Source organism: Halichoeres trimaculatus, unplaced genomic scaffold (genome assembly GCF_033239565.1).
Source record: "Halichoeres trimaculatus isolate MK-OKI-2021-1 unplaced genomic scaffold, fHalTri1.1 fHalTri1_scaffold_10, whole genome shotgun sequence".
Lineage (NCBI taxonomy): Eukaryota > Metazoa > Chordata > Actinopteri > Labriformes > Labridae > Halichoeres > Halichoeres trimaculatus.
The window spans coordinates 22,924,634-22,950,080 of record NW_027437187.1 but is presented as its reverse complement, the minus strand read 5'-3'; the positions used below and the strand labels follow the sequence as shown (position 1 = coordinate 22,950,080).

Here is a 25,447-nt window from a genome sequence, read left to right as displayed (position 1 = left end):
AAATCTACTGACCTGATTGTAAGTGTGGGAAGTTGTCTATCTTGTTTGTCCAAGATATCCTGTCTGTTTATGGACAGTGCAATAGAAATTATGTCATTCTTTGACAGGGCAAAAAATCATGATCAGGAAATACACAGTGCCTTTGAAAGACTGACCACTTCCCTATATTTTTATGCTTGTTTGTGTTTTTATTGCACTTCACCAATTTATCAGTTCATTTAAATTTTCTGTAAGAGATGGATGAGCAGTAAATGTCCCATGGCCCCAGCGTTGTCTGAGCAGTTTAACACTTGAAATACCAAGCTGTCTCATAATAAAAGGTGTGACGGTGGCACAAAGTTTTTGAGGGTTATATAATCAGATTACACAACACGTTACTTGATGCACAAAATTCCAAACAGCATACAGGAATGTGAAACACATTCAGATCTGACGAGGATATAAGCAGTTATGTGGTCAAGTTTTTTGTAGCTACAAGTTGTTTATTGTACAAGCTGCAGGAAATTCCACTGTTTATTTGCTGTGCTTTTGGGAGCTGCAGAAGATGAAATGCACGCCCCTCAGATCATCCTACAAGTCCCATCCCCTTTGATAAAGTAAACACCAAGCCAAGGGCTTGCCTATTATAGGTCAAAAAGAAAGAAAAAGTGAGTTTCATAAAATACTTTCCCATCAAGCTAATAAAGCAAACCGTCCCCTTGATCATAATTTTTTTTTTACTTTTACAATAGGATCATTCTTCATCTCAAAACCTTCACTATCGCTAAATGAACCATCTGATCTGAGTGACATTTGTGCTGTATTTGCTCTTCCTTCAACTGTGAAGATGTGCAGGTATGGCACAACTACACAGACACAGTTTAGTATCTTTAGGTCCAGATGTCAGAAAAGAAAGCCATTTTTCATCAGCTGACCTAAGAGAAAAAATAGTGAGTTACAAGAGCGCTGATAAAAAAAAAAAATGCAGCACATTAAAATGTACTATATTCTTTACAGTTGTTTTGGGGGCTTTTAATCAGATAGGAGAGGACGGTGGACAGAACAGAAAACGAGGTAAGTGGGGAATGTGGTGGGGACCAAGCCACAGACCACCAGGCCAACCCAAATTGTGCAATACTCAAGAGTAAAAATAATACATTCCCCCCAAAAATAACACGTATGCACTGTTCAGATACTCAATTAATGTACAGAGCTGAGAAGTCACTATTATTTCTCTTTGATTTTGGAAATAAAAGTTTGTTTAAATGTCTGTCGTTTGTAAGCTAAAGTGCCTGAATCAAGAATAAACTTTTTCAGAAGGGGTAAATATTCTCTTGACTCTATTCATAAAATGAAACATTTTAAGATGTCTTAACAAGTAGCCTACTTTGAATACTTAATAGTAAAACTTAAAGGAAAGTACTTAAGTACTCTAACTCAAATATCTTGAAGTTGTATTTGTGATGCTTGATTTTTGATTGTTTTAATGCATTTTTAAACACTTGTTTAGCTTATCAGCAGCCTTTAATCCATATTTGTTTTTCTGCCTGGACATGTAGAGACCAACTTCTACACTTGTTGCATGAATTACCTACTTTACAGCCAAATAAGGAAACGAAACGAGGTCTTGTTGTGTTTTATGAAGGAAGGTGTGTCAGCGGTGAACCGTTTAGTGTTTTTTAGAGCATATAATGGAATTATACAACACCATACTTCATACCTTATACTTAATGAGGGGAATTTTAGCCAGCAGAAGAAAACACAGTGTTTCTCTTGTTGAGCAGTCTCATTTCTGTCGTGACAAATTGTAACTTGTAGCATTAGTTTTTTAGTTAACTGCGAAAGTGGAATTAGTGACATAAATTAATAATACTGCATCATTTTAGACATTAAAATAGAACAATTAAGCAATGAAATGATAAAAACAGTGCTGAATTTGTTCGTCTGTTTGCACCAGGATGTTATTGTCTGCTCGAAAACAAAGGCTCAGACTGAGTCAACTCCCTTTTGGCCACTTTTTTCTCACACTGTGCTTCTTTGTCACTGGAATAACATAATGTTTTGTCTGACCAGCACTCCAACTGCTTTCCCCAAATTGTTTGAGGAAAGTTTGCTGGCAGCTTGTTTGATTACCTGCTGAGATAACGCATCTGCAAACACATTACTTATTTTGAGTAAACAGCTTAAAAAGAAAATGAAACAAAATCTCCCAGTTTCATAATGACAGGTGTGTTTATAAAAAAAGTTAAATGTTTTTTGGAGGTTGTATAATATGGTTTTACAACAATAGTTTATCATTTATCCACTAGTAAACCTGTGAGAAACACGTTTTTGTGAAGACAAACAGCTCTATCACGTGAAGGAGTTCATGTAATTGGTCTACTTTGATGAAATTTAATATTTCGTGCTTGAATTGCTGAATTTGTATTGAAAGCAGGAAGTGAATAATCCTAACCCAAGAGTGTAGGCATATTTAATCTTTGACACAGGTCATAAAAGATTAAAAACTGGCACCTTTTCCCTTATGTAAAACAGAAAGATCAAGACAATCCTTTTTTTCCTTCCTAACTAAAAAAAAAATGGCTATTGGTCTCTTGCTACTGTAACTTGATGTGCTGCAATTAGCTCTTAGATAAGATGACGAATCTCTAAATTGTATATTATCCTATCTAGTCTTGATGTTGTGTCCTTGTTAATTCAAACAAAGAGTTTGGTCTGGACCTGCTCTCTTTGTGAAGCATCTTGGTATAAATATGTTGGGTAAATTGGTTCTAATTGTGAAAAAAGTATCGAAATCAATTGAATATTTGGCAAAAATGTTTTTGTGACAATGACTTAACCGTGATAAAATGAGTTTTACAGCTGGGCATTTAAACTGGGGTTAATATCACTGGACTTGATTTCAGTGGCAGCCACAAGAGGCTCCTGGTGGACAAAATCTTGTGGTGAAACAAAATCTTCAAGAGTTTTTTAATGAGGGGTGTGTACTGGTTTATATAAACAGTTGGGTGTTTTTTAAGGCTGCATAATTAAATCATACAACAATAAATTTTATATTTTATGACAAACATTCCAGAAGTAGACCCACAGACCCGTGAGATTCACGTTTTTATCATCAACAATTCGGTCACGTGAAGGAGTAAACGTGCCAACAGTGTAGACATGTTTACTCGTTTTATCTTTGACACAGGTCATAAAAGATTCAACAAATTTTGCTGAATTTTCATTTCTCTTTTTTTTATGATATAATTTTAAAACAGTTTTAAGACAGCATCAGAATCTCTTTGCACTACATTGAAATAAACACTAATAACAAGAACAATATGCAGCTCATCTGTCCCATCTTTAACACAGATCACAAATAACAGTTACTCCTTCCTAAGGATGTTTCAGTGTCTGAGCTGTGTTTGGTTTTGTGAATATCCTGGATAACAGATCCCGTGTTTTCCAAAGTCTCCACAGACTATCACATTTAAAATCAGTGTCACCATAAAGAAGTTAAAAAGTCGTGTTGATGTGTTGGTTTCTGCTCACTGTGAAGCAGTCTTTAAAAAGTTCTTCCTGCAGTAAATCCAGTCCACCTTGTCTTTTTGATTCAGAAGTCCATGGACAAGGATCTCTGCTGGGCCATCTCATAGTTCCCCCTTCGTGCTCCTGCCCTGCGTACATACACAGCATACCTCCCATCTTCCTCGTCCTCTTCATCCTCTTCCATCACTCTGTCCTGCCGCCCTAATGCTTGCTCCCCCACACCCTGATGACCCTGTGTTCGACCTGGTTTCATACTAGGCCAGCTCTTCTTTCGCAGGCTGCTGTGCAAGTCCCTTAACGGCGGTAAAGAGCTATGGAAATCCCCTCTGAAAGGAGGAAGCTCCATGGATCCTCTCCCCATGCCAAGCGCAGCCTGACTGGCTTTGACTGAGTTGACAGAAGCCTGAGAGCCACAGTGGTGTTCGTGGATGCATCGTGAGCCGGATGAGGATCTCCTGAGCGCCTGAAGGGACTGAAGTTCCTCTGATAGCTCTCCAAGGTCACCAGACATCTCCTGCAAAAGATCTTGTTGTTAGTTTTGCAGTTAAAGCATCTCTCTTTCACACACACACACACACACATACACACACACTGCTGATGGAGAGGTAATCAAAGTCACCTTGTCTCTGAGAGTAAAGAGCTCATAATGTGGAGGGTCAAAAGCCTCTTGCAAGTCACCCCGCTGGAACAAATTGTTTTTTCTTACCAGCACCTTCAAGCAAAAATAGAGAACAGTTTTATTCCAAGCAGAATAATTACTGGATACCACAAAATGTCAAATAAATTCATGCCCTAGTTACCTTTTTTCTGGGCTGTTTGACTTGAACCAGGATGGAGACAATGAGAAGCAGCAGCACCACTCCCGTAGACACACAGATTATTGTCCCATGAGTCTTTGTGATCTGGTGAAATACACCTTTGCTCTTTTTCTCTGGGTAATGGATATGAAAAGAGGTAAAAGGACAAATCAAGCAACAGGACATTTAGAGGCACTGACATTACGTCAGTGATTTACTCGTTTCCAGGTCAGGACAGTCTGTTTCTTTAATTTTCTGAAGCTTTGCTAACAGCCAAATCCATGATTAACAGTCATCTAAATAAATTGAGGCGTTAAGAGCTACTCAGCAGCCAGAAGGCCTTGAAGGTCTTCAAGCTGAAAAAGCTTTAAAGATGATGACATCATTTTTTTCTGCCAGGAGAAATTTAAGGCCCAACATTCAAAAAATCTGCCCTGATGTCTGGAATCTGGATGAAAAATGACATGAAAGACTTTATATTTTTTGAAAAGACAACGTGCCGGAGTGTCTCATTGCGAGCCGTTTGTTGATTTATAGCAACAGATTTTGAAGGAGACTCAAAGTGACAGAAGAGGACAGGACGTGGATAATCTTACGTAACACATCACAATTCAATATGGTACAGCACAGCACTGAGAGGAATAACAAAAAGCTCGGGAGCACCTTTACAGTTGCTTTCATCCCAGGGAAAGACACAGTTTTGGATGCCGTTGCACACCAGAGAGGTGTTGATGCACATGTTGCTGTGGCAGAAAAAGGAACTGCCCTGACATGGTGCTGAAACACAAAGACAGACACATTGGTGTGTAACAAAGCCTGTTGGCCAAAAAAAAACACAACCACAAACAAAAAAGGACTCAACAAATTACCATAAAGTTTTTTTTCCAAACATAAACACAGAACTGTTTTTTCTTGTGATGTGTATTCTACAGCAGTTACAAAGATAAAAAAAGAAGGAAAAAAAAAATTCGGGAGCTGCAGTATGTAACAAAGCCACTGGGGGGTGCTGCCGTAAGTCAGTTCCATTTAATTTGAATTCATACCATCATTTTGTAACAGATGTAAAAGCATGACAAAAAGGCACCAGTAAAAATTTAAAACAAAAGAGGTTTGTTAATAATCTAAAGGTGAAACTCACGGTCTGCAAAAGAAGTAAACAGCATTCGGAACCTGCTGAGGCGGCTCGTCTCATCAGCCCACATCCTCACCACTCCCAAACCAGTGTCCAGCATGATGTCATTAGCTACTGTACTACAGAACTTGGCCTGCGAAAAAAAACATTGATCAGTTTCTCTTATTATGCTTGTGTATTAAGTCTAAATGATGACGAGGTCTGCAGAGCAGTTGATTGAAACGTATGACTACGACTTTATAGTAAAACAAAGTCAAAACTGAAGTGGGAGAAATTCAACAATGTTAACAAAAAACAAAGAATATAGGATCAAGTGGCTTAACTAGATAACAAGGAATGAAATTCTTTTTTAAAACAAACCATAGAACAATGTACCTTTAGGTCCTCAATGGCATTACTGCCATCATACACAGCCACAAAGTTCTTCTTACATTCATTTGAGTTTTCCATCTGGTATTCCAGGAAGCGAAGATAGATCTGTAAAGACATTTTAAAAAAGTGTCTCAAATAAAGGACTTAGCTCTTAAGATACTTTGGATAAAATGCTACAAAAATGCATAGCTAAATATGGCAGAAAGATAACATAAAAAATGTTGCAGAATTGAAGAGCTATGCAGGATGCAAAACACCCTGCAGGCTGAGACTCATCTATTAAACCACAGCACTGTTTGTCATGTTTTTTTGTGCGTAATGAATCACATCCTCTCTACTCATCTTAATTCCGCTAATTTTTTTGTCTGCATTAGATAACTGGTAAAACATTGTCCTCAGCATACCTTGTGGTTTTGGGGGGCTCGTATAGTCCAGATGCAGTCCACTGCCTGCTCGGGCTTCACTTTGTATTCCTCCTCCACCTGACTGGAACGGATCATGCCGTCAGCCCCGGACAGCTCAAACTGACAGTCTGACCCAAAGACAGCAGCAAAGGTTGAGAACAAAGAGAAAGATAAAAGAAAACAGAGAAAAGAGAGGAGATTAGAGGTGGCTTAGAATCATATACCAATGTATAGCTGAACTTATTTGAGAGGACTAAATGTGGTTGATCTACCTGGGATTGGGTTTAAGAGTCCTCCCACATGCAGATGAAATTCAGGGTCTTTGGAGAAAATCATAGAAACAGAGTGAAACAATATTAAAGCAGAGATGTTTGGGTGAAACATTGTATTAGCAAATAAGATGGTAAATTAAGTAACTGGATGATGTAGTCAGAATATTGCCATTCAGGGATCGTCAAACAATTCCTTCGTGCTCTCATCACCTGGAGTAAAAGTGTACTGGACCTGAAAGCCGATCCCTTCCAGCTCCTCATCACTGAAGAAGCGAATCCACATAAAGCGTCCACTTGAGAGGACAAGCCCAGGGCTAGCTGAGCCGCAGAAGCGGTTGAGGAGAGGTGAGAAACTGAATGGGCCGTCTCGCACCTCGATGTGGTCAAAACGACACTCAAATGACGCCTCGATGTAGAAGGCCCCGTGAAAAAGCAGCTCGATCCTCTGACGGGGCAAGGCTGGGGAAACAGCAGGATATGTCATATCTAGTGCCACTAGAGGGGGACATGTCAGGGACAAAAAGCAACCAAAGAATACACCAATATGTGATACCTTCAAATTTGGTTAAAAACAACTATTTAACAAACAAGTTCAAAAGTGATTTCAATAAACTTAAGTTGAAAAATGACACCGTGTCATTCTTTGCATTTATCTGTGGCATTTTCTGCCATCTACTGGCCATTGTTTGGTATTTTGTCAGTCCATCACAAGCTAACAGAAGTCAGCACATGAATCGTGACGCTACTCTATGTTTTTCTGATATGTTTTAGTTTTGTATGGTATGAAAGCTACATCCATCTACTTTCTTTACAGCCCTTTACAGGGAAGGCTAGAGTCCTGGTTGAGAAGCAGAGTTCAGGGCTAACACATACTGTTACTTTGCTCCCTGGATATAACATCATTTTCACCAAGGATAACAAAAGATTCCCCCAACAATCTAGGGAAAAATCAACATCTTGAGAAATATGAAAGAACTCATCTTCCTCTATAGCAGTGAAATCATGAAGTTAGCACAGGTGCATGTTGGTTACCTTCCAGTACATACAGGCACTCCTTGTTGGGAGGGTATGTGTTGGGGTAGTTTGGGGAGCTGAAGGAGCCTCCCTCTGTGTTTCGCACCCAGTTTCCACAGTGACGAGAGTTTTGTGGTCGTTGAGAGGGTTTAACTCCTTTAGATCCCCCATCTATTTTCATGACAAAAGAGACAGAAAAACTATGTTAACGCTGTCCATGTCATAAGAAAATCCACATCTTAAAGGCTCTATTAAAAATAACTGCACAAATACTTCTGATCTCTGATAAAACTTAAAATAGTACAAGAAGTTGAGAAAATACATTCATCTAACCTTTCGTCTTTTGTGCCATGGACAATCCCTCCTCGATAAACAGGAGAAAAACCCAGACTGTAAAAGAAGCAGCGTGTGAAGAGGCTCATGATGAAAGAACAGATGAAAGAGAGGGATCTTAGAGGATTTATGCTTCTGTGTTTGGTTCATCTGAATTTTTCAATGTATGTAACAAGTGAGGGATGACAAGGAGACAGTACAAAGGACAAACTGCTTCTATCTTATTTCTCCTGTCAGTAAATCCATCCTTTTTATGTTTAGGTTCACATGTCTAAGAACATGAACATGTCTCTGTATCTTGAAGTGATACCTTATGCCACATTTGTGTCTATTACATAAAATGTATATGACCTAAATAGACCACGTTGCCCAAAGGACACCAGGCCACTCAAATTTTACTTTGAGTTTTCACTAAAGTGGCATGCTGCCCTAAATGTCTGCTCACACAGCAAAACAGAAGACAGCAAATCTCAGGCAGATTGTGTACACTCAATGTGGCATAGAGAAGAGGCTAGTGAAATTGTATACAATTTTCCCAGTACAGTAGAAAAACACAGGTTTGGTATCTGGCCCAGAAGGTAAGTTAATCAATCAGTTGACTTTTTGTTTACAAAAAAAAGACTGATATTAAGATGCTAAAAACAGTTTTTAGAAGTCATCTTGAAAAACTTAACATATAGGTCTGTTTTAAATAAAAAAGAGGGCCAGTTCAGGAAAGAAAAGTACACTTAAGCTTCACTTAAAATCTCAACCTGACTGACAGGAGGCTCCATGGGAAAATTCGTTTAATGAGGCTATTTCTCTGAACCCCTTTCAAAGAGGTATTTAGTGTGTGCTGAGGAAGACCTGAGGCTGCATCAGCAGCATAAATCCCACTGTCCGGAAACTAAACCACCAAATGCTGATGCAAGCAAGGAAAATGACTTCCCCCTTTTGAATAATTTTAAATTAGATTTTTTTTTTTTTTGCTTGCACATTTTGTCTTTACTCAAAGAGAGTGCAAGTAAAAACTGAATTAATTAAATAGAAGAAAATGTGAGCAAAAGGACTATGACTTAAGCACTACGAATTAGATTTGGGCTTTTTAATGGAGTAAAAAGTTTTTTTTTTTTTTCTTTTTTAAAGAAAAGAAATTAAAAAAAAGAAAAATAGTACGTGTTTTGGAAATAAATAAGTTATTTTTTGGAGGCAAAACATGAAGTGGTGTGATCAAACAAAAATGTGGCACAAGGATTTTGCCAAGAAAACGACATCTCGAAAAGAGATTATGACAGATTAGAAACTCTCTCTTCACTCACATCACAGACAGAAACACGGACCAATTCATTTGGAATCAAATCAGGATTATCACACTCACCAATATGCATCCTCTCAGCTGAAATCTCTTTCTGGAGTTTGATTTACACACGTGTGTTTCCCTCACATCACTCCGTCTGTTTGAACCTGCTGTCCGGGTTCATAGATGCTATTTTGTCTGAATCCAACTTTCACCTTTTCATCCTTTTCTCATCGGACAACATAAAAAAACTATGAGTGCAAAAAAGAGAGCGGATAAACTTCTGATTCATCATTAAGTCCACATAATTAAACGTTAAAAACTGTGTCTCGGCGACAGACCGATCCGTCCTCCTTCAAATAAACCGTCATCTGTCTGCAGACGCTCGCGCGGTTTTAAGATTGGGTTCGGTTGGCGCGAGAAGGGGGGTGAATTTACTGCGCATGTGCCTCCCAGTACATCAGAGGTGATGATGTGAAATCTTCTCTTATGCCTAGTTTAGTAGCATAAGTATGTCTTCACATGTTGAAAAACATAAAGCAGGGAAAGTGTCTGGACGCTGCACACACAGAGAGACAGACACAGACAAAACTACACAGGGCATGCGTGCCCCAACTACCCTCACAGGGTATAAATCAGTCAACACATACATTTCTATGCAGAGCACAAAGCAGGGCACCATCTTGTTGTCTCCTCTCATTTTATTTTTTCTGGAAGGACACTCACCACCCAAAGTCCAAACCCAAGAAGCCTATAGTCAGTGGGATGAAAATTTTCTCTTTTGTAGGCCTACTCTACAGGGAGGATGGGCCTTTGCTCATAACTAACCAGGGATGATTTTAATCTCACAAAAACAAACTGTTAGAGGACATTGAAATATTCTACAGTGGGACATATTAAATCAAAACGTGTTAACAAAATATTCAAACTACTTCTACCTGCCTTAACACATTTTTTAAATATTACTTTATATTTAAGATTCATTTTTTTCTGATGAATTAACATGCAAGCAGCTTTTTGTGGCAATTGATGAAGATGGCATTGCTCAGCAAGTTTCTATGTCACTCAAGCAGCAACCCTAAGTGGAGGTAATGTGGAAATATTGCAATACTTTGAGTGTCCACTTGAGGCTGGCCCCAGAAGTACTTGAAATCACAAAAACACCCATTCAAAAAAGCACATTTTATGGCAAAAAAAGAAAATATTTCTACAGCCTAGTACAAAAAAAAAAAAAAATTCAAATGGAAATCTTAATTGCTAGGTTCCCTAACATGGCAAACTTTACAGTGAGTAAATTTTATCTCAACTAAGCAGTTAAAAAGATATTAAGACTACGAGTTTTGCATAATCAGAGGCAGAGCTGACTGGACTGACACACAGCCCCAAAGTAGCTGTTACTGGTGAGGCTCAAATCCCACCTCAACTCTGCCAGTTGGGTTGAGTTCAGAATTTCCGACATTTTATCCAGCAATGACAGTCTTTGCCTCAAAAACCATCAACAGATGGCTGACATACCAGAGACTGCATCAAGACTTTATATAGCTAAGTGAATATGATGCCACTGAGCGGTTTTATCTCAAAAAAATTATCATGGTATGAACTGATATTTTATGTTTTAACATGTACAAATGTTTAATACCATAAAAAAAACTTAGAGGAATTACCCATTTGTCCCATGACTTAACCCAATAATACTATCTAATAGTAAAACCTGCATCTTCTTTTTCCAAACAAAAGTTCATCCACAGAGGAGCAGCAGCTTCCAAACTTCACTCAGAAGCACCAAAACACTTAGCAACACATCCAAACAGAAAGCCCAGGGGTATGTTTTCACAGTCTCCAAGGCTATCATTATTCAGGAAGGAGAGGAAAATCTTTCCTTTGCAGAAAAAAACCCTGGGGTAAAATAATTTGGCAGAATATGAAGACACTTTCCTACAAAATAAATGTACAAAGTTGCATCATCTGAGCCTGAGGATGAAAATGACATTTTTCCTTGAGAAAGATCAAAAAAGTGAAAGTGTCGTCTTGGAGAAACATGAATCATTTATTATCTGGGGTGTGTTTGGTTCTGAGTGACTGTCGCGCTTCATTCTTTGCTTTCTGACAGCAGAAAGCTAAGAAAGTGAAACTTTTTGAGAAGCCTCTACGCCAGTGTCACAGATGACCAGAGTCCTCAGACGTCTCAAAGTGTCTGTCATTCATACACGTTTCTCTCTCACTCACACACAAAGATTTATACCTTGATTTACTGCACATCAGACATGTCAAAAGCTGCTGCTGTGCTGTTACCATGACAACTAAGCTGGTGTCTTGCCTGCTTCTCCAGTGGCAGCTCAAGACCTAGAAATCAGAGGTTTTGGGGGGTTTCACAGCGAGGTGGATCAAAGAACAAAACCTCCTCACAATGTCTGGCTGAAGTGAAAGCTCAAAGTTTATGTTACTTGAAGAAAATGAGTAGGTTTCCTTTGAATCCTCTTTGAATGACTGAAGGAGGGATGGGAATTTTTTTTTTTTTTTTTAATGACATATGCACCTGAAATGTTAACGCATGCTTTGACTTTGCACATTTTCCTGGATAAGATGCTCTTGGTTAAAATTCTGGGAGTCAGAATATGAATATAGAAGTTTTTATAGTTGAAAATCTTCTTGGAACAGAAATCTTCATTTATTTCTTTATTTTAATCAAGCTGTTGGAGAGCTCACAAAATGAGCATGCCGGGTAACTGCTTTTCCAAAAAATAGTCCTTTCAGTTTTTATACCTCTTTTTTTCTCATGTGGGGATTAAAACAAAGAGCCAGGGACTGGACATGTTACCATGCCATTTCTGTGCTTCACTTTACACATTTGGCCTCATAATGGAAGTAGTATTACCAACAACATCAATATTTAAAATAATAATAATAATAAAAATGCCCGTGTGACAAGACTTCTCTGAAAGCAGCTAGAAAATATCTGTTCACTGAAACATAGATTGCACCATTGCCTGCCACAGAAGTTCCTCTCATCAACCTGAAAACATACAGCCAGATCAGATTTGTGAGCTATATTTTGGTAGACTGTATGTGGAGGTACTTGGACATCCTTAATTTGTGGTGTCAAGGTTAATTCAAATCCAAAGAAGCAAATTGAGAAGAAAGAGAAAAGTGGAATTCAAAGAGGATAATAAAGCCTAAACACTCTTTTTGGCTGGATTGTAATTAGCATTTTGATTGGAGTCTCAACCAGGCAGTGGATTGCTCTTATTAGCGCCTGCTTAAGGATGAAATTAACATCTTTAATTTGGCACAGTCCACGGTAGAGGGAGTCAGGTGTTGCTGCTGGGGGAAATTAACTTTCATTACTTTATTCTTTCTTTTTCTCAAACTCCAAAAAAAAAAAAAAAAAAAAAAAGAGTGCAATTGCAACCTGGAGTTAGTAACAAGAGTGTATTGACTCACTTTGAAAGCGTATTGCTTGGTCTTTGTGTAACACGACAGATTACACATTTAAAGAAAAGAAAGCACTTTTATCAGCTTTCCGGGAAAACTCATTTAGACTCTACAACCAGCCTGTGATTGGCAGGAAATCCTCGTGGATTTGGCCTATTACTGTTGATGAGGAAGTCGCCCGCAAGTCCCAGCTTTAACAATGTGGAACAAATTACTGCGCTCCACTGACTTCAAACATCACGTTGATTTGAATGTATTAATTTTTTGTCTTTACATTGCTTTTGCTTCAGCCAAAGAATTTAATCACACAGCTGTTTATGTGAGGTCCTCGCTGTCACTGCACCCAGGAGACAAACACACGTTATCTCGCTAAGTGATAAAAGTTTGCATCATTTACTGAATCAAACATTTTCTTTCAGCTAAACCAAAGGCCAGATATATTTTGACGAGAATTGCAATCAACCCAATAAGATGATTGCTTACATAACAGTCTGCAGCTTAATGCCAGACTGCCCCCATCCTCATCCTCTGAGAATAAACACAAACATCCTATTCCTGGGCAGATTTACACATATGTAATTTCAGGAAAAGCCCATGCTAAACCCCATGCTTATCTCTGGCTCATATAACAACAGATTACATGCAAAAAAACAAAGGAAGGAAAACCCACGTTATTTAACAAACGCCAAAAAAAAAAAAAAGCAAACAAAAAACTATACTATAATCTTCAAAACAACCTAATGAAAAAACCCAGAAACAGGGTTTGGTTGATGATACCAACAACAGTGGTTGCTGTCCTTTCCTCTCTGTTTTAAAATCTATGTAATCTCCTTATTTTTTTCTGTAATGAAGCCTGGGGTTGTCTCTGTATTATCAAAACGTTCACGATTTGTTGAGTGAGTGACTCATATCTTTTAAAACCAATAAGAGAGAAGCAGGAGTAATCACAGGAAACAACAGCTTTACATTTGGTTTCACAGAACACTTGCCATTTGTACTTAAGAGCCCTTTGCAATTATTACAAGCTCTGTGGGAAGAAAGCACAATGTCATCTGCATCTTTTTTCCTCTGTGATTTGGAAAATCACAAAATCAAACATGGACTGGCATTTTTAAGGACACTTGTGTTGTCATTTCGGACATCTGGTCTTGAATTATTGTTTTTGTGCAATTTTTATAGTCATGAAGATAACCAGGAAAAAAAGAATCATGTCACTCAAACATTTTCGATACTTTGTTTTACCAGACATCTCTTCACAGTTGAGTATATAAGACTCAAGTACATACTACAGTGTGACTTTTTTTTGTTTATTTATTTACAAAGTCTTAAAATGTTTTAGGCTCACTCAGCACATTTTTATTTCATAGCGATGTTCTCTGTCTGTGTAGCTTTTCAGTCACTGACACTTCTTCTCTTTAATACTAGAAAGATACAACCCCTTCACAATTGATGGTTAGAACAGAAGTGTTAATTTGATTTCTTTAAAAGTCAGTAAAATATAAAACAAGCAATAATATGAAATGTCTTATGAGTGACCCTGTGAAAAATTCAAGATTGTGTTGATGAAGTCTTAATGACACAGATCTGTGCATTGACAAGCTGTATTCACACATTGAATAACTGTTTTAACATGAGATTTAGACTGAGATTAGTTGCCCTTTCTGTGCTCTTCATCAATACAAGCAAAGAGGAAGCTGAGAGTAAGCTTTAAGTCGACACCTTGAGATGTGCTTGTGTTTTCTTCTGTGCTGCAAGACAGGACGCAAAGGCTTAGCTTAGAGATAAAGTACACTCTGTGAGCATAGACATGCACTTATATGACCCCTGTTGACATATTGAGAGGGCATTATATCCCTCCCAGCAGATAACATCATCCCCTTCTTTACCAGCACGATATCTTCACTCACTTTAAACATTCTGCTCTTCTTAGATCTTTCTCTCTAGGTCTCTTACACCATATGGCCAATCACAAAGAAAAAATCAGGGACAGAAGGCCAATCGAAATGACCCCTCACTTAAATCAGGATTAGAGTAGAGGAAGGCAACTTGAAGAGTAGTCTGGTTCTCACCAAATAGGCCTTCAAAGGAAGATGAGCATGTGGACAGACAGCTGTGGGGAAAAAAGAGGAGATAGAGATCGAATGAGGTCAAAACTGGCAACTGAAGTTACCTGATCGTGCTGTTTGAGTCCAATTTAACTTCAACCTCTCATAATTTTTTCTAAAACAATAAAGAGCATTTCTTGTATGGTTTGATTACAGATCGGTGAAGAAGATTTCAGTCATATTGAAATCAGCAAGTCTTTAAGGAACCATGGTGCAGATTCCCTCATGTCAGAAAGTTCAGCAGACATTTTGGGCATGTTCGACCCACAAATTCAGCAGCAAAGAAGCGACAAGCTTTACTCAGAGTACAAACAGAAATCTTCTTAGCACGGCCTGATTTGTGGATGTGGCATCACGCCTGGAGGACGAGGTCAATGCCACTTTAGCCTCTTCAAAGATCCTTTGATTTTGAATCATCTCACTGTGAATTTACACAATTGAATGGTGACAACACAATTATGGCTGTAATAACTTTTTGATAATGTGTACACTTTTTTGGGGGGGGGTCTGGCAAAAGAACAGTTGAGTTTTTTTTTCTATGAAGTGGATTTGCAGCTGCTCCAGAAAGTCATGTCTGACTTTTTTTAAAATTTCTTTTCACAGCTTAGCATTAAAAAGAAATCCAATGGCCTATAATAAATAACGGATTTAGGACAGTACTGCTGTTATCCTGAAGGTGCCTGTTTACAACTATTGTGACAACAATTTGTGTGGAAAGCTTAGGGATTTTTGTCTTATATCTTTTCACTCTCTTGGTTGCTTGTGGTTCCTAAAAAGCGCTGAACTCCAGAGCTCCAGGGAAAATGACAATGTGCGTGCATCTGGCTGTAAACATGCTCTTTGCCTTAAGATTTTTTTCCCTCCCTTTCCCCCCACTTTTTTAATTTAGTCAAATATACAAAGCTGGTCTTTGCAATCAAGGCCTAAGCACTAGTAGGAAGGGGCTTTGCAGACATAATTAAAAGGCCTGAGAGAGAGAAGGCAGCTGTGGGTACAAAGTGACAGAAAGTGAGAGTCTGAAGGTTGTCTGAACGCAGCAGATTGGATAAGGGTGATGAAAGGACAGAGAGGGGAAAAGGGGGGAAAGTAGGAGAAAATGTGTCATGGCACCAGACTAACATGGATTATCTGCTGCCAGTCTGAACAGGGCACAGGGCTGGACACCACCGTTGTTTCAGTAAGTCCATGCATACCCTGCATGTATTTCCCACATTGAAAAAAAAAAGGTTTCACGAGAAATGTTGCTTTGCTTTACCAACACAAAGGCTAACATGCTAAACAAAATATGTTACGAAGAGACGGAAAAGACTCAAATTATTTTACTGTAAAGTATTTTTAGTGACATTAAACATGCAAAAGTTGAGACAACTGAAAGGCCAGAGTAAAAGAAGAGAATTTAGATGGTCAATTTAGATGTCATTTTTTTAAATTATTCAGTCTACGAGAAAAAGTCTTGGTAACTTCCAACAAATAAAATCTTATTGTGTCTGTAAATTCACATCAGTGTGTCCATAAGAAAAGTGACTGGAAAGAGAGAGTTGCAGAGATGTTTTGAAATCAAAATACTGTAAAACACCATGTGTTGAGCTTTCACTTGTTGTTTTCTTTTATTCTGCTTTGCTGAACTCAACGATTATTTGAATCACTTTGAAGCACTTTGAATTGTTTTGTTGCCAAAATGTGGGATAAACTTGCCTTGCCTTCACCAAATCTGCAAAACTGTATAATGGTTTCAGTATTAACAGAGGTACATAAGATGCATGTACAAGCATTTGCAATGGTGTTTTTTTTTAATCCTCAATTAATGTGAAAAGAGATTATAACAAAATTATATATTATTTTCAGTATCAAGGCAATGTAATTTTCAATATGCAAAGTACATCGATGAAATGCTAAGTCACATCCATATTTTTCACTGAGTCTTGATAACCAAAATACAACATCAAAATCTAGTGTGATATTTTGATGTAGCTAATAATAGTTTACAGGTTCAGTTGCAAAGGCTGAGCAGCAAAAAATTTAACAAAGAAATGTAATTAGAAGCATGGGTCTGAATGGACAACAAATTAAAAAGGGAATGGTTGTAGGTGTTCCTTTAGTTACAGTATTTGTCCACTAAGTGGCGCTAACTATACAGCGTTCAAGTGTTGTCACGTGGCTTCAACCCTCAAATAGTATGATATCAAAGGGGTAGAGGATTGATATCAAAGATGTGTGTAATCAAGGGAATGCACGTCAAATCCACACAACATTTTAGTACAGTGAACTTATCCATACATAATATCATAGTTTCTCCATACCAAAGTGTATAGATTACAGTGGAAAGGTTTATCTATGCAGTTCACTTTCACAAACCAGTTTGTCTAGAATTCAACAGCTTTGTAGCTGCAGGCAAAGACAAGTACAGTATGTCACAACTGATTTAATAAAGTAAAGGTAAGCCTGAAAGCCTAAAACAAACCCACCTTTTTCATCAGCATATCAATCTATGCTAGGTAAGTTACATATTTCACCACACTGCCTGTACTCCAGAAAAAGATATAATGCATTGCTGTGAATAAAATCATAGATTGCAAAGTACTCATATTTTCTTCAAAAGAAAAGTCTAGCACTGTAAGTGTATTTGACAGAACTATTATTCTCAATAACACTTAAAGTTCTAATACACCCTTACTCAATGTAAATATTTATTTTCACACTAATCTTTCCTTGATAATACTCTGTACTCCACCAGTACCTGTGTATCTCCTATTCACTTGCACATTAAAAATACTATGAGAGAGTTGAACTATGTTAAAGTCATGGGACATAACATAAGCAGGTCTATTTACGCTCGTGTTTTTAAAGATCAACTTAAAGAAACATTTGTAGTGATGATCCATGCATTGATTGATTGTTTGATGTCAGCAGAAAATATTACCATAAAATATGACCCTTTGGAAGAAATATTGTAAACTGAAGGTGCAAAGGCAGATTTTAAGATGCTGTTTAACAATGACGTGCAGTTCATTAATGACAAAGTTTAGAATTGGACTTAGTTTGGTCACCCCATAGGCTACAAGTGTTGTTTGTGGTGGGTTTCTTTGCCTTCCTTGTCGCTTTAAGTCCAACCACTTGAATCTCTACTTGTGAAGGGAAGTAAAATGAAGAAGTGCAAGCTCCTGTGTTATTTTTGAGGTGAAATAAGTTGTGAAACTGTGAGTTAGAGTGACTGGCATCTCAAAGAAGAGTGTTACTTGGTGGGTTGGTCAAACGGCTGTGATAGGATGGCTGTTCAGTCACTCATCTGCCTTGACCAATAGATTTCCACCAATGCCTCAACAGTAAACAGTGAAGGGGGCGGGGTTACTGTGAATGAAAATGCTAACATAAAAACAGCTAATTCCCATGGGGATAAACATGAACATACCCTCATACCCTCTGTGACTGTTCCATGATCACTAAACTAGGGCTAATATTTCACTAACCGTCATGTCAACGTATCAGTGCTTTTGTATCTTGTAAGACAGAGCGGAGTATGTCAGGAAAGCACCGCGCGCTGCCGCCATGGATGGCGAACAAGGAGGGGAAAGTGACAGAGAGGGGGCCGCTTAAGAGCAGGAGAAAACCGAAAAATGCGAGGTATTTGAAGTCAAAAACCCTAAAAAGACTCAGCGTTGTGCTCAAACGCTGATCCCAACATTCTTTTCGTGTTTCCAGGGCTGTTTTCTACTGCATGAACGAGAAAGAGCTGGTGCAAACGGCTGTCTCTTTTCTTACCAACAACGCTGCTCCCAGAGACGTGACTCTTCTGATTGACCACGAGGTGGCACGGTTTTTCTCCATTCTCTTTTCTCTCTTTCCTTTTATTTTTAAACGAACAGACAGAACTGGCCTTCTTCATTCGAATGCATTATTTTACATAAAAATCAACGCAAATACTTGAACGGGCTTTCTACTCTCATACTAAATACTTATGCACTAATGTTTTGCGAACTTCGCAAGCAAACATTGCAATTATTTTTCTTTTCTTGCAAGATAAATTACATCTAGGCCACAAGCTATCAGTATAAAAATACTTTTTGTTTGGTTATGTATGCAAAATCTTACATAAAATGTGAAGGATTACATAAAACGTGTTGTTGCTCCACAGACCTGCTCACAGATTCAGGGCAAGGCAGGAGACGCCTCCAGGAAGATAGAGGAAAACCCACCCCCCTCAAAAAAACTATCAGAGGCTGTGCAGGCCAAACCCTCAGACTGCAGTGAAGCACATGAGATGACATATGTTTCAGAAACAGACATCGACATTACAGAGGTGGAAACTTTGCCTTACACCAGGAGCCCACAGCATCAGGGACTTGAAGGTCAAGGGTCAGGGCAAACTGAAGAGGAGCATGCACAGATGCCGACACATGCAACTGAGGAGGATGACGGGCTTCGTATTTTGCGAGAAATATTTTTTACCTAATGATGAACTTGCTGATAAATATGTGCACTCAGTTGAAACAAAACAGTGTTTAAAATGGGAATTCCAATGTACAAGTTTTAAGAATATTAGTAGCTGTCAAGATCTGGAACAAATCCCTCACAGAGCTACAATTTGGAGAACTGAAACTCAAATAGGTTTTATTTGTGTATAAAGATATTAGTAAGCACTTTGGCTTATGGCTAAGTGAGTCTGAGGTCCCTTTAGTATAAATAGAGCCGCTGCATTTGCTTGAATTAACCACTGTAATGTGTGATGAGATGTCAGGAAACCTGATGGTGATGAGATAAGGAGTACAGCTGATTGATGGTGGCTTTACTGCTTTTGTGGTAGTGTTAGTTGCAGTGGTTAGAGATATGCAGCTTTCTGATGAACTTGATCACATGTATCAAGAGAAAACCACTGAACACTGCAGATAAAAGCTTTACCTTCACACTGAACTTTAGGATCACACCGGCTATTTGACTTGATTGTAAATATATTTTTAGTAAGATGTTACAGTTTGTTCCTCTCATGTGAATAAATGATGAAACAGCAGTTTTTTTTAACCACGTGATGTCTTTTTTTTACAAGCAGTGTCAAGATAGCGTGTCAGCACTAACTCTAATTCTAATTTTGCACACACTTTCAGCTCTCCATACCAGAGAAAGTAGGCCATGATATGTTATTTTTTGGCACCAAGATTATTTATGCAGTCTTGACTTTAACAAACCAGTTTGTCTAGAACTTGACAGCTTTGTCACTGCAGGTAAAGACGAGTGAAACTGGCTGATGTAACAAAATGTTAAGATAAGATTCATCACCTTTAAATCAGCATATCCACCAGGAAGGACCACAAGAACCACACAGACATAAAAATGTAGAGTGATTAAAAAAAACATTTGCACTACTGTCCATGAACATATTTTCCATCTTGCATCTTAGGCTGCCATGACACTGCACTACCTGCACTGTGTAAATAGATTGTTTTCTTGTCTTCTTGTTAAATTGTATTTTATATTATTTTATTGTCCTTATAGTTTCATATTTAAATTTCTACATTTTTTCTACTGTTACATTGTTATACTTATTTTTTTTTAAATCGGTCAGAAGAGAGGAACAGTATTTTGATTTTTTTCTTTTTTTTTGTATATCTGCGTGTTTATGGAAAGTTGCAAATAAAAACCTTTGAATCTTGAATCAAATGATCACTGGTGAGGATTTATATCCCCTGATTCAGCACCATAACAGGGCTCCAGCAGGACAGTTCATAGTGTAAACTTTTAAGACCTAAGGAAAAATGGGCTGATTGGGGACTTCATTGGAGATGAAGAACATACAAGCCTTGAGCACCAGAGACGTTAACAGCTTATTGAACGGAAGCCAGAGGAGGAACACTGAAATTCAGAAAAAGATGCCTGTGGTTCTCCATGCAGAGAGAAGCCACCTGGGACTCTTGATCCATATGTGTTACAGCTTGACAAGGTAAATCAATATGAACCACTTACTATCAAAATAATAACTGAAGTACCTATGTCTTTGTTATTTACTTCACATGGGAAAATGATATTTAGTCAACTTTTCGGAGTGATCCTTTTTTCGAACTTATTGACACTAAGTTTATCTCGAAGTTACAGCTTTGAAATAGCTCATCATCCTATCACAGCCTAATTTACTGATACTGGCAGAACTGTGTCAGAGTTTTTAGTTTTTAGTACAGATCAGCTGATCATGTTCAGCCGCTCAGCTTCCTCGTGCGCATTTTAAAATTAGGGAAAGACACTGAACAAAGTCACATTTGAAGGACAGCTGACTAAAAAATCCTTAGGAAATAAATATGTTAGGGAGATGTAAAATTTGAACAGTAAATCATGTTGTCTCATAGTTTTGTTACCCACAGGAATATGAATATTTCTGAAACGTTACTCTGTGTTGGTTAAAAAACTCTCAGTCGTAACGATGATAAATTTTGACAGTGTATGGCTTTATTTCATAGATCATCTATGTTTTGAGACCTAGCTGAAAGGGAATCATTGTAGCCCAGGAAGTGTGGCGGTCAGGGGAATGGTGCAGGGGACGCGCTCAGGACGTGAACGCGCACGGCACGCAGCAGCGTCTTCGAGGCTTTGCTTTAAGTGGTGCGCGCTTCAGCAGCCAGTTTGACTTGAGGACTTCTCCACGCTGAGAGTGCAGGATCGATCTGCGACTTTGTCTACATTAATTGCAACACAAAGAGGTTTAAAAGGTTTGTCATTTTAATTAAATATATCTTCGTGTAATGAGCTCTGCTGTTTCTATCAATCGGTACTCTTTGGGTAGTTTTAAGATTGTTCAGCTCGAAAGGGAGGCGGGGTCGCCTGCACGAGTTTCTTTGTTCGTTTTCTTCTAACCTGCATTTAATCGTTATTGGTAAAAATATTTTTAACAACAGAATACATGACAGCCTGTATTTTCTCGCGGAAATAAGATGATTGACTTAAAAAATCAATTTCAATTGCTTTGTGGATTTTTTGATCTGACAGCAGGAAAAGGCTGGTTGTTTTTGTGGAATTAATAAAAATGCAAAAAAGGGGGAATCGCGCACGGCAATTTGCAATCAAGGCGGCAGTAAAACTTAATTCGAGGAATATTATCAGTTCAGATAAAGTCGCCCAGATTTATTTTTATTGGAGTTAACACGTGAAGGGAGACATGCAAAGCTAAGCAAGCAAGAAGCAATCAAACAAAGAAATGCTTCAAATATTTACATTGCACGTTAAATACACCCTATACACGCACCCCCTAATCCTGACACTGCATGGCACATGCTGTACATTCAACCCGGGATGTGTGCTAAAGAACATCATGTACCATAACTCTCCAACGGGAAAGCTTATGTTCAACCAGCTCTGTGATCCCTGGCACGTTTCAGAGGGTTGATCTTTTTCCTTCATTTTCTTTATACAGTATTTTAAATATTCTCAGGTTTGGTGTAAAACATAGAAAAGTAACTAATCGAAATTTGCATACACTAACTGTCACAGTGGTCTTATGTAATTTTGAGCTCAAAGTATTTACATTGGCATAATGTAAACATTCAAATTGGACGTTTCTTTGGTTGGAAAAAAAATATTTATTTTTTCACGTTTGCAGGTTTGTCATGGGTAACAGATTCAGCAGAAGGCGAGATGCCCCAGCCAACGGTGCTGACACTGCTGCCCCTGAACAGAAGACTGCAGAGGAGCCAGCAGCTGCACCAGAAGCTACACCAGAAGCCGCACCAGAAGCTACACCAGAAGCTGCACCAGCAGCAGAAGATGGTGGGATAACACAAACTCAGGAGGCAGTTGAAGTACAGAATCTAAAAGTGGTTTTGGGCGAGGTGGTGGCACCAGAGGTGTGTTTACCTTCTGGACCATGTGAGGCAGAGTATAAAAAGGTAGAGGCTCCAGCTACCCCTGAACCAGAGCCTGCTGTGGAGGAAACCTTGGCTCCAATCCAACCGGAGCCCCTTGTCTCAGTCAGTGAGCCATCACCCCCAGAACCAGAACCTATTGCAGCACCAGAGCCCACCCCTGAACCTCAGGTTGCCCCAGAACCAGCTCCAGAGCCCATTCCTGAGCCAGAACCAGAACCTGTCGCCGAACCCATTCCAGAGCCAGAAGCTGAGACATTCCCTGAGCCAGCCCCAGAGTCAGTCCCGCCCCCAGCTGAAACTGTGGAGGAGCTGACAGACCTGATTACCCAAGAGCCTCTGCCTGAGCCATTGCTACCTTCACCACCTCTGATTGACACAAGTGTCCCTGAAGCTGAACCTACTGACATCCCTCTCATCCCTGAACTTGTTCCTGCAGACGAGCCCTTAGACATCCCAGCTGTTGAGGAATGCCAAGGCGATGTCGATGTTCCTGTAATTTCAGCTGTAGAGCCAGAAAAGCCAGAGGAAACATCAGAGTTTGTGGTAAAGCAGATCGAGGTGGAGCCTGAGGATGATTTGCAGAAGTTTGTGAGTGATGTCAACGTGGAAAATGTTAACGGACTACTAAAGAACTTGGAGCTGAAAGAAAATGACCTTCTCATTCCCACTGATGTCAAGATCCCAGATGACAGTCTCATCACAAACATGAGCACTCCTGCCGAGCTGATGTGAATTCACAGAAGAGGAGAAAATCTGAAAGAAGTAAATGGATGTTTTCTGTGAAACCCTCTTCACCCTGATCATGAAGTCTGAAGGAATCAGATACAACATTTGATTTACTTACACTTTAAGGGGCATAATCAAGGCAAAAATGTTTTCTCGGTCAAAATGATCAAAATGTGCCAAATGAACTCTGGATCAAACTGGTGTCTCATTACACAAAATTTCATATTGACATGTGTTTTTGATACGTTTATACATCCACCAGGTGCATGGGTGAGGGGTAGAGGAGCTCAAACAGCACAGGAGATGTGTTAACTTGAGTTTCCTGTTAGACATCAGAGATTTTTCTCTATGCAAATCCACTAATCAAGACTTTAAATGTTGTTTTTCTTATTCATTGTTAATTCAAAGCCCTGTATAAGGATGGTGTGAAAAATGGAATTTAAAAATTGTTTAAAGGTGTTTGTGGGGAATGCATAGCACTCATAAGTTAATGCAAAATGACAGGCAAGGGACAGTAGCAATGCAGATGGAGACAGTTTGTGCAGACCGCTATTTAGCAAAAAACAAGGGTCCAATAAGCATTTATTCCTTAACATACTCATGTTGGAACCTTGCAATATTCCTCTAACAGGTGTGTTACCATCTAATTGATATTTCAGTACAATAAGATGGTATCTTTTTTTAACCCAATTTGTGGCTTGCTTGTGAAATAAAGATATTATTCCACATGTGTTCTGGTTATGCTTTTCTATCCAAAGAGATGCTGTTTTCAGATGAGACAATAGAAACAAGGGGGAAAGCTGGATTGGTATTCTACAGCCACAAGCTGTGAGGCTACAAAGCTAAACTAGCTAAATGCTCTCCTCCTTTTTTATAATGTCATTTAGAACTCTGCCAGCCTGGAAAAATGTAAGGCATGTATTTGTTGAATTCACAGAATGGAGTGACTGGCGCTTTCTCCATTATGTCGCATGTTAAACAACACACCAGCACACATGCATGGAACACAGTGTACATATGGAAATCAAATTCCAGCCAACACAGCACAGAGCATGTAAGAAAGACAGTGCCTTCTCACAGTCTTGTGGGAGAGAGGATGAGAGGGGAGGGGGGGGAGAGACGTAGCCACATTCTTTCCAGAGGAAGGAGGTTTTTGGGGGGCCTGGGTCAAAAGTCCTTAGTGTGACTGCATTTCAGTCCATGAGAAATCTGCTCCTCACATGCCTCTCCCACCACACTCCCCCACCCTCACTGCTTTGCTATCCAGACATCTTGACAAAGTAGTCAGTGGATTGGTATGAGAGGCTACTTTAGCTTTGTATGGAAATAAAACATCTATATTCTTCGATGGCAAATCTTGCTGATGAAGACATAACTCCTCTACACTGTCAACAACACGTGACATCCAGCTTCTTCCATCAACTTTATAACACAAAGTTCAATCAAAAAATCATTGTGGTGCACCACTTGTGTCATAATCATGTTAAGCCCCACTCCCAATAAATATGTTGTCTTGTTCAACCACACCTAGCTCTAAAAGCCTATAAGCCTCAGGGCATGGCAAGCGGTTAAGTCCCATAGTTTTGGCAATGCACTGATGAGTCCCAGCGGAGAGGGAGAGGCTCTCTACAGACAGTGATCTCAGTCGAGCTAGCTGTTGGAGAGACGCAGTAAGCAGAATAAGCCTCTTCTACACAACGCTGAGAAAAGATAAGCAGCATGATTTGTACTATTTGTGATTCCTGTCATACCAGAGGCTCTCAGCTCAATAAACAAACAGTCTCCTCTCCTTGTTGATGGTCTCTGAAGGCCAGGTCTCATAGAAGTGGTCTACACATAATATAAAGCTTTAATGGTCAAAAACAGAGGAGTGATAGTGTTGTTTCCACATTATAAATGAAGTTTTATCCTGCCGAAATGGACATCACCTTTTCATGGGTCACTCAGGTCGACTCATAATTCCCATTTCTGCTGGGCAACATGTTATGACAGTATTACTTAATTTTTAGTGCTTTGTGTGGATATCCAGACATAATACTAAAAACTGTGCCCTGACATGAAATAGAGTTACAACACAGGGTGGTCATGAAAGGTTGCCAGAGCGGTTAAAAGCCAGGACATTTTATTGCCACGAACACATGGTGCTGTTGCAATCCAGTCTGGCAGACTTACTGTACATGTGACAACACAGTGGTGATTCATCATTAGGCAGTGCAACAACAAAACAAGC

The 25,447-nt window shown here is 39.0% G+C and overlaps 3 protein-coding genes across 7 annotated transcripts; 2 read left to right on the top strand and 1 right to left on the bottom strand.

Moving 5' to 3' along the window:
• Positions 1-14: 14 nt before the first annotated feature.
• neto2b (neuropilin (NRP) and tolloid (TLL)-like 2b) lies at positions 15-18,446 on the bottom strand. Of its 4 annotated transcripts, none has more exons than XM_074678180.1 (12): positions 18,407-18,446; positions 7,835-7,891; positions 7,520-7,672; positions 6,698-6,946; positions 6,488-6,535; positions 6,216-6,343; positions 5,815-5,916; positions 5,446-5,572; positions 4,971-5,084; positions 4,311-4,441; positions 4,130-4,222; positions 15-4,024 (listed from the first exon to the last, which is right to left on the bottom strand). In XM_074678180.1, exons 2-12 carry the CDS (start codon positions 7,851-7,853, stop codon positions 3,575-3,577), a joined length of 1,614 nt encoding a protein of 537 aa, XP_074534281.1. In that variant the 5' UTR covers positions 7,854-7,891; positions 18,407-18,446; the 3' UTR covers positions 15-3,574. The 4 variants fall into 4 exon arrangements, with proteins under 4 accessions (XP_074534281.1, XP_074534280.1, XP_074534282.1 ...); XM_074678179.1 differs by lacking the exon at positions 18,407-18,446 and adding an exon at positions 14,612-14,645; XM_074678181.1 differs by lacking the exon at positions 18,407-18,446 and adding an exon at positions 14,450-14,595.
• On the top strand, positions 17,992-20,198 carry LOC141796881 (uncharacterized). Of its 2 annotated transcripts, none has more exons than XM_074678182.1 (3): positions 17,992-18,268; positions 18,347-18,455; positions 18,780-20,198. In XM_074678182.1, exons 1-3 carry the CDS (start codon positions 18,165-18,167, stop codon positions 19,095-19,097), a joined length of 531 nt encoding a protein of 176 aa, XP_074534283.1. In that variant the 5' UTR covers positions 17,992-18,164; the 3' UTR covers positions 19,098-20,198. The 2 variants fall into 2 exon arrangements, with proteins under 2 accessions (XP_074534283.1, XP_074534284.1); XM_074678183.1 differs by having other exon boundaries at positions 18,347-18,452; positions 18,780-20,195.
• A 992-nt stretch (positions 20,199-21,190) lies between these two features.
• On the top strand, positions 21,191-23,934 carry LOC141795985 (uncharacterized). The gene is made up of 2 exons (XM_074676833.1): positions 21,191-21,339; positions 22,227-23,934. Exon 2 carries the CDS (start codon positions 22,234-22,236, stop codon positions 23,221-23,223), a length of 990 nt encoding a protein of 329 aa, XP_074532934.1. The 5' UTR covers positions 21,191-21,339; positions 22,227-22,233; the 3' UTR covers positions 23,224-23,934.
• Positions 23,935-25,447: the final 1,513 nt, after the last annotated feature.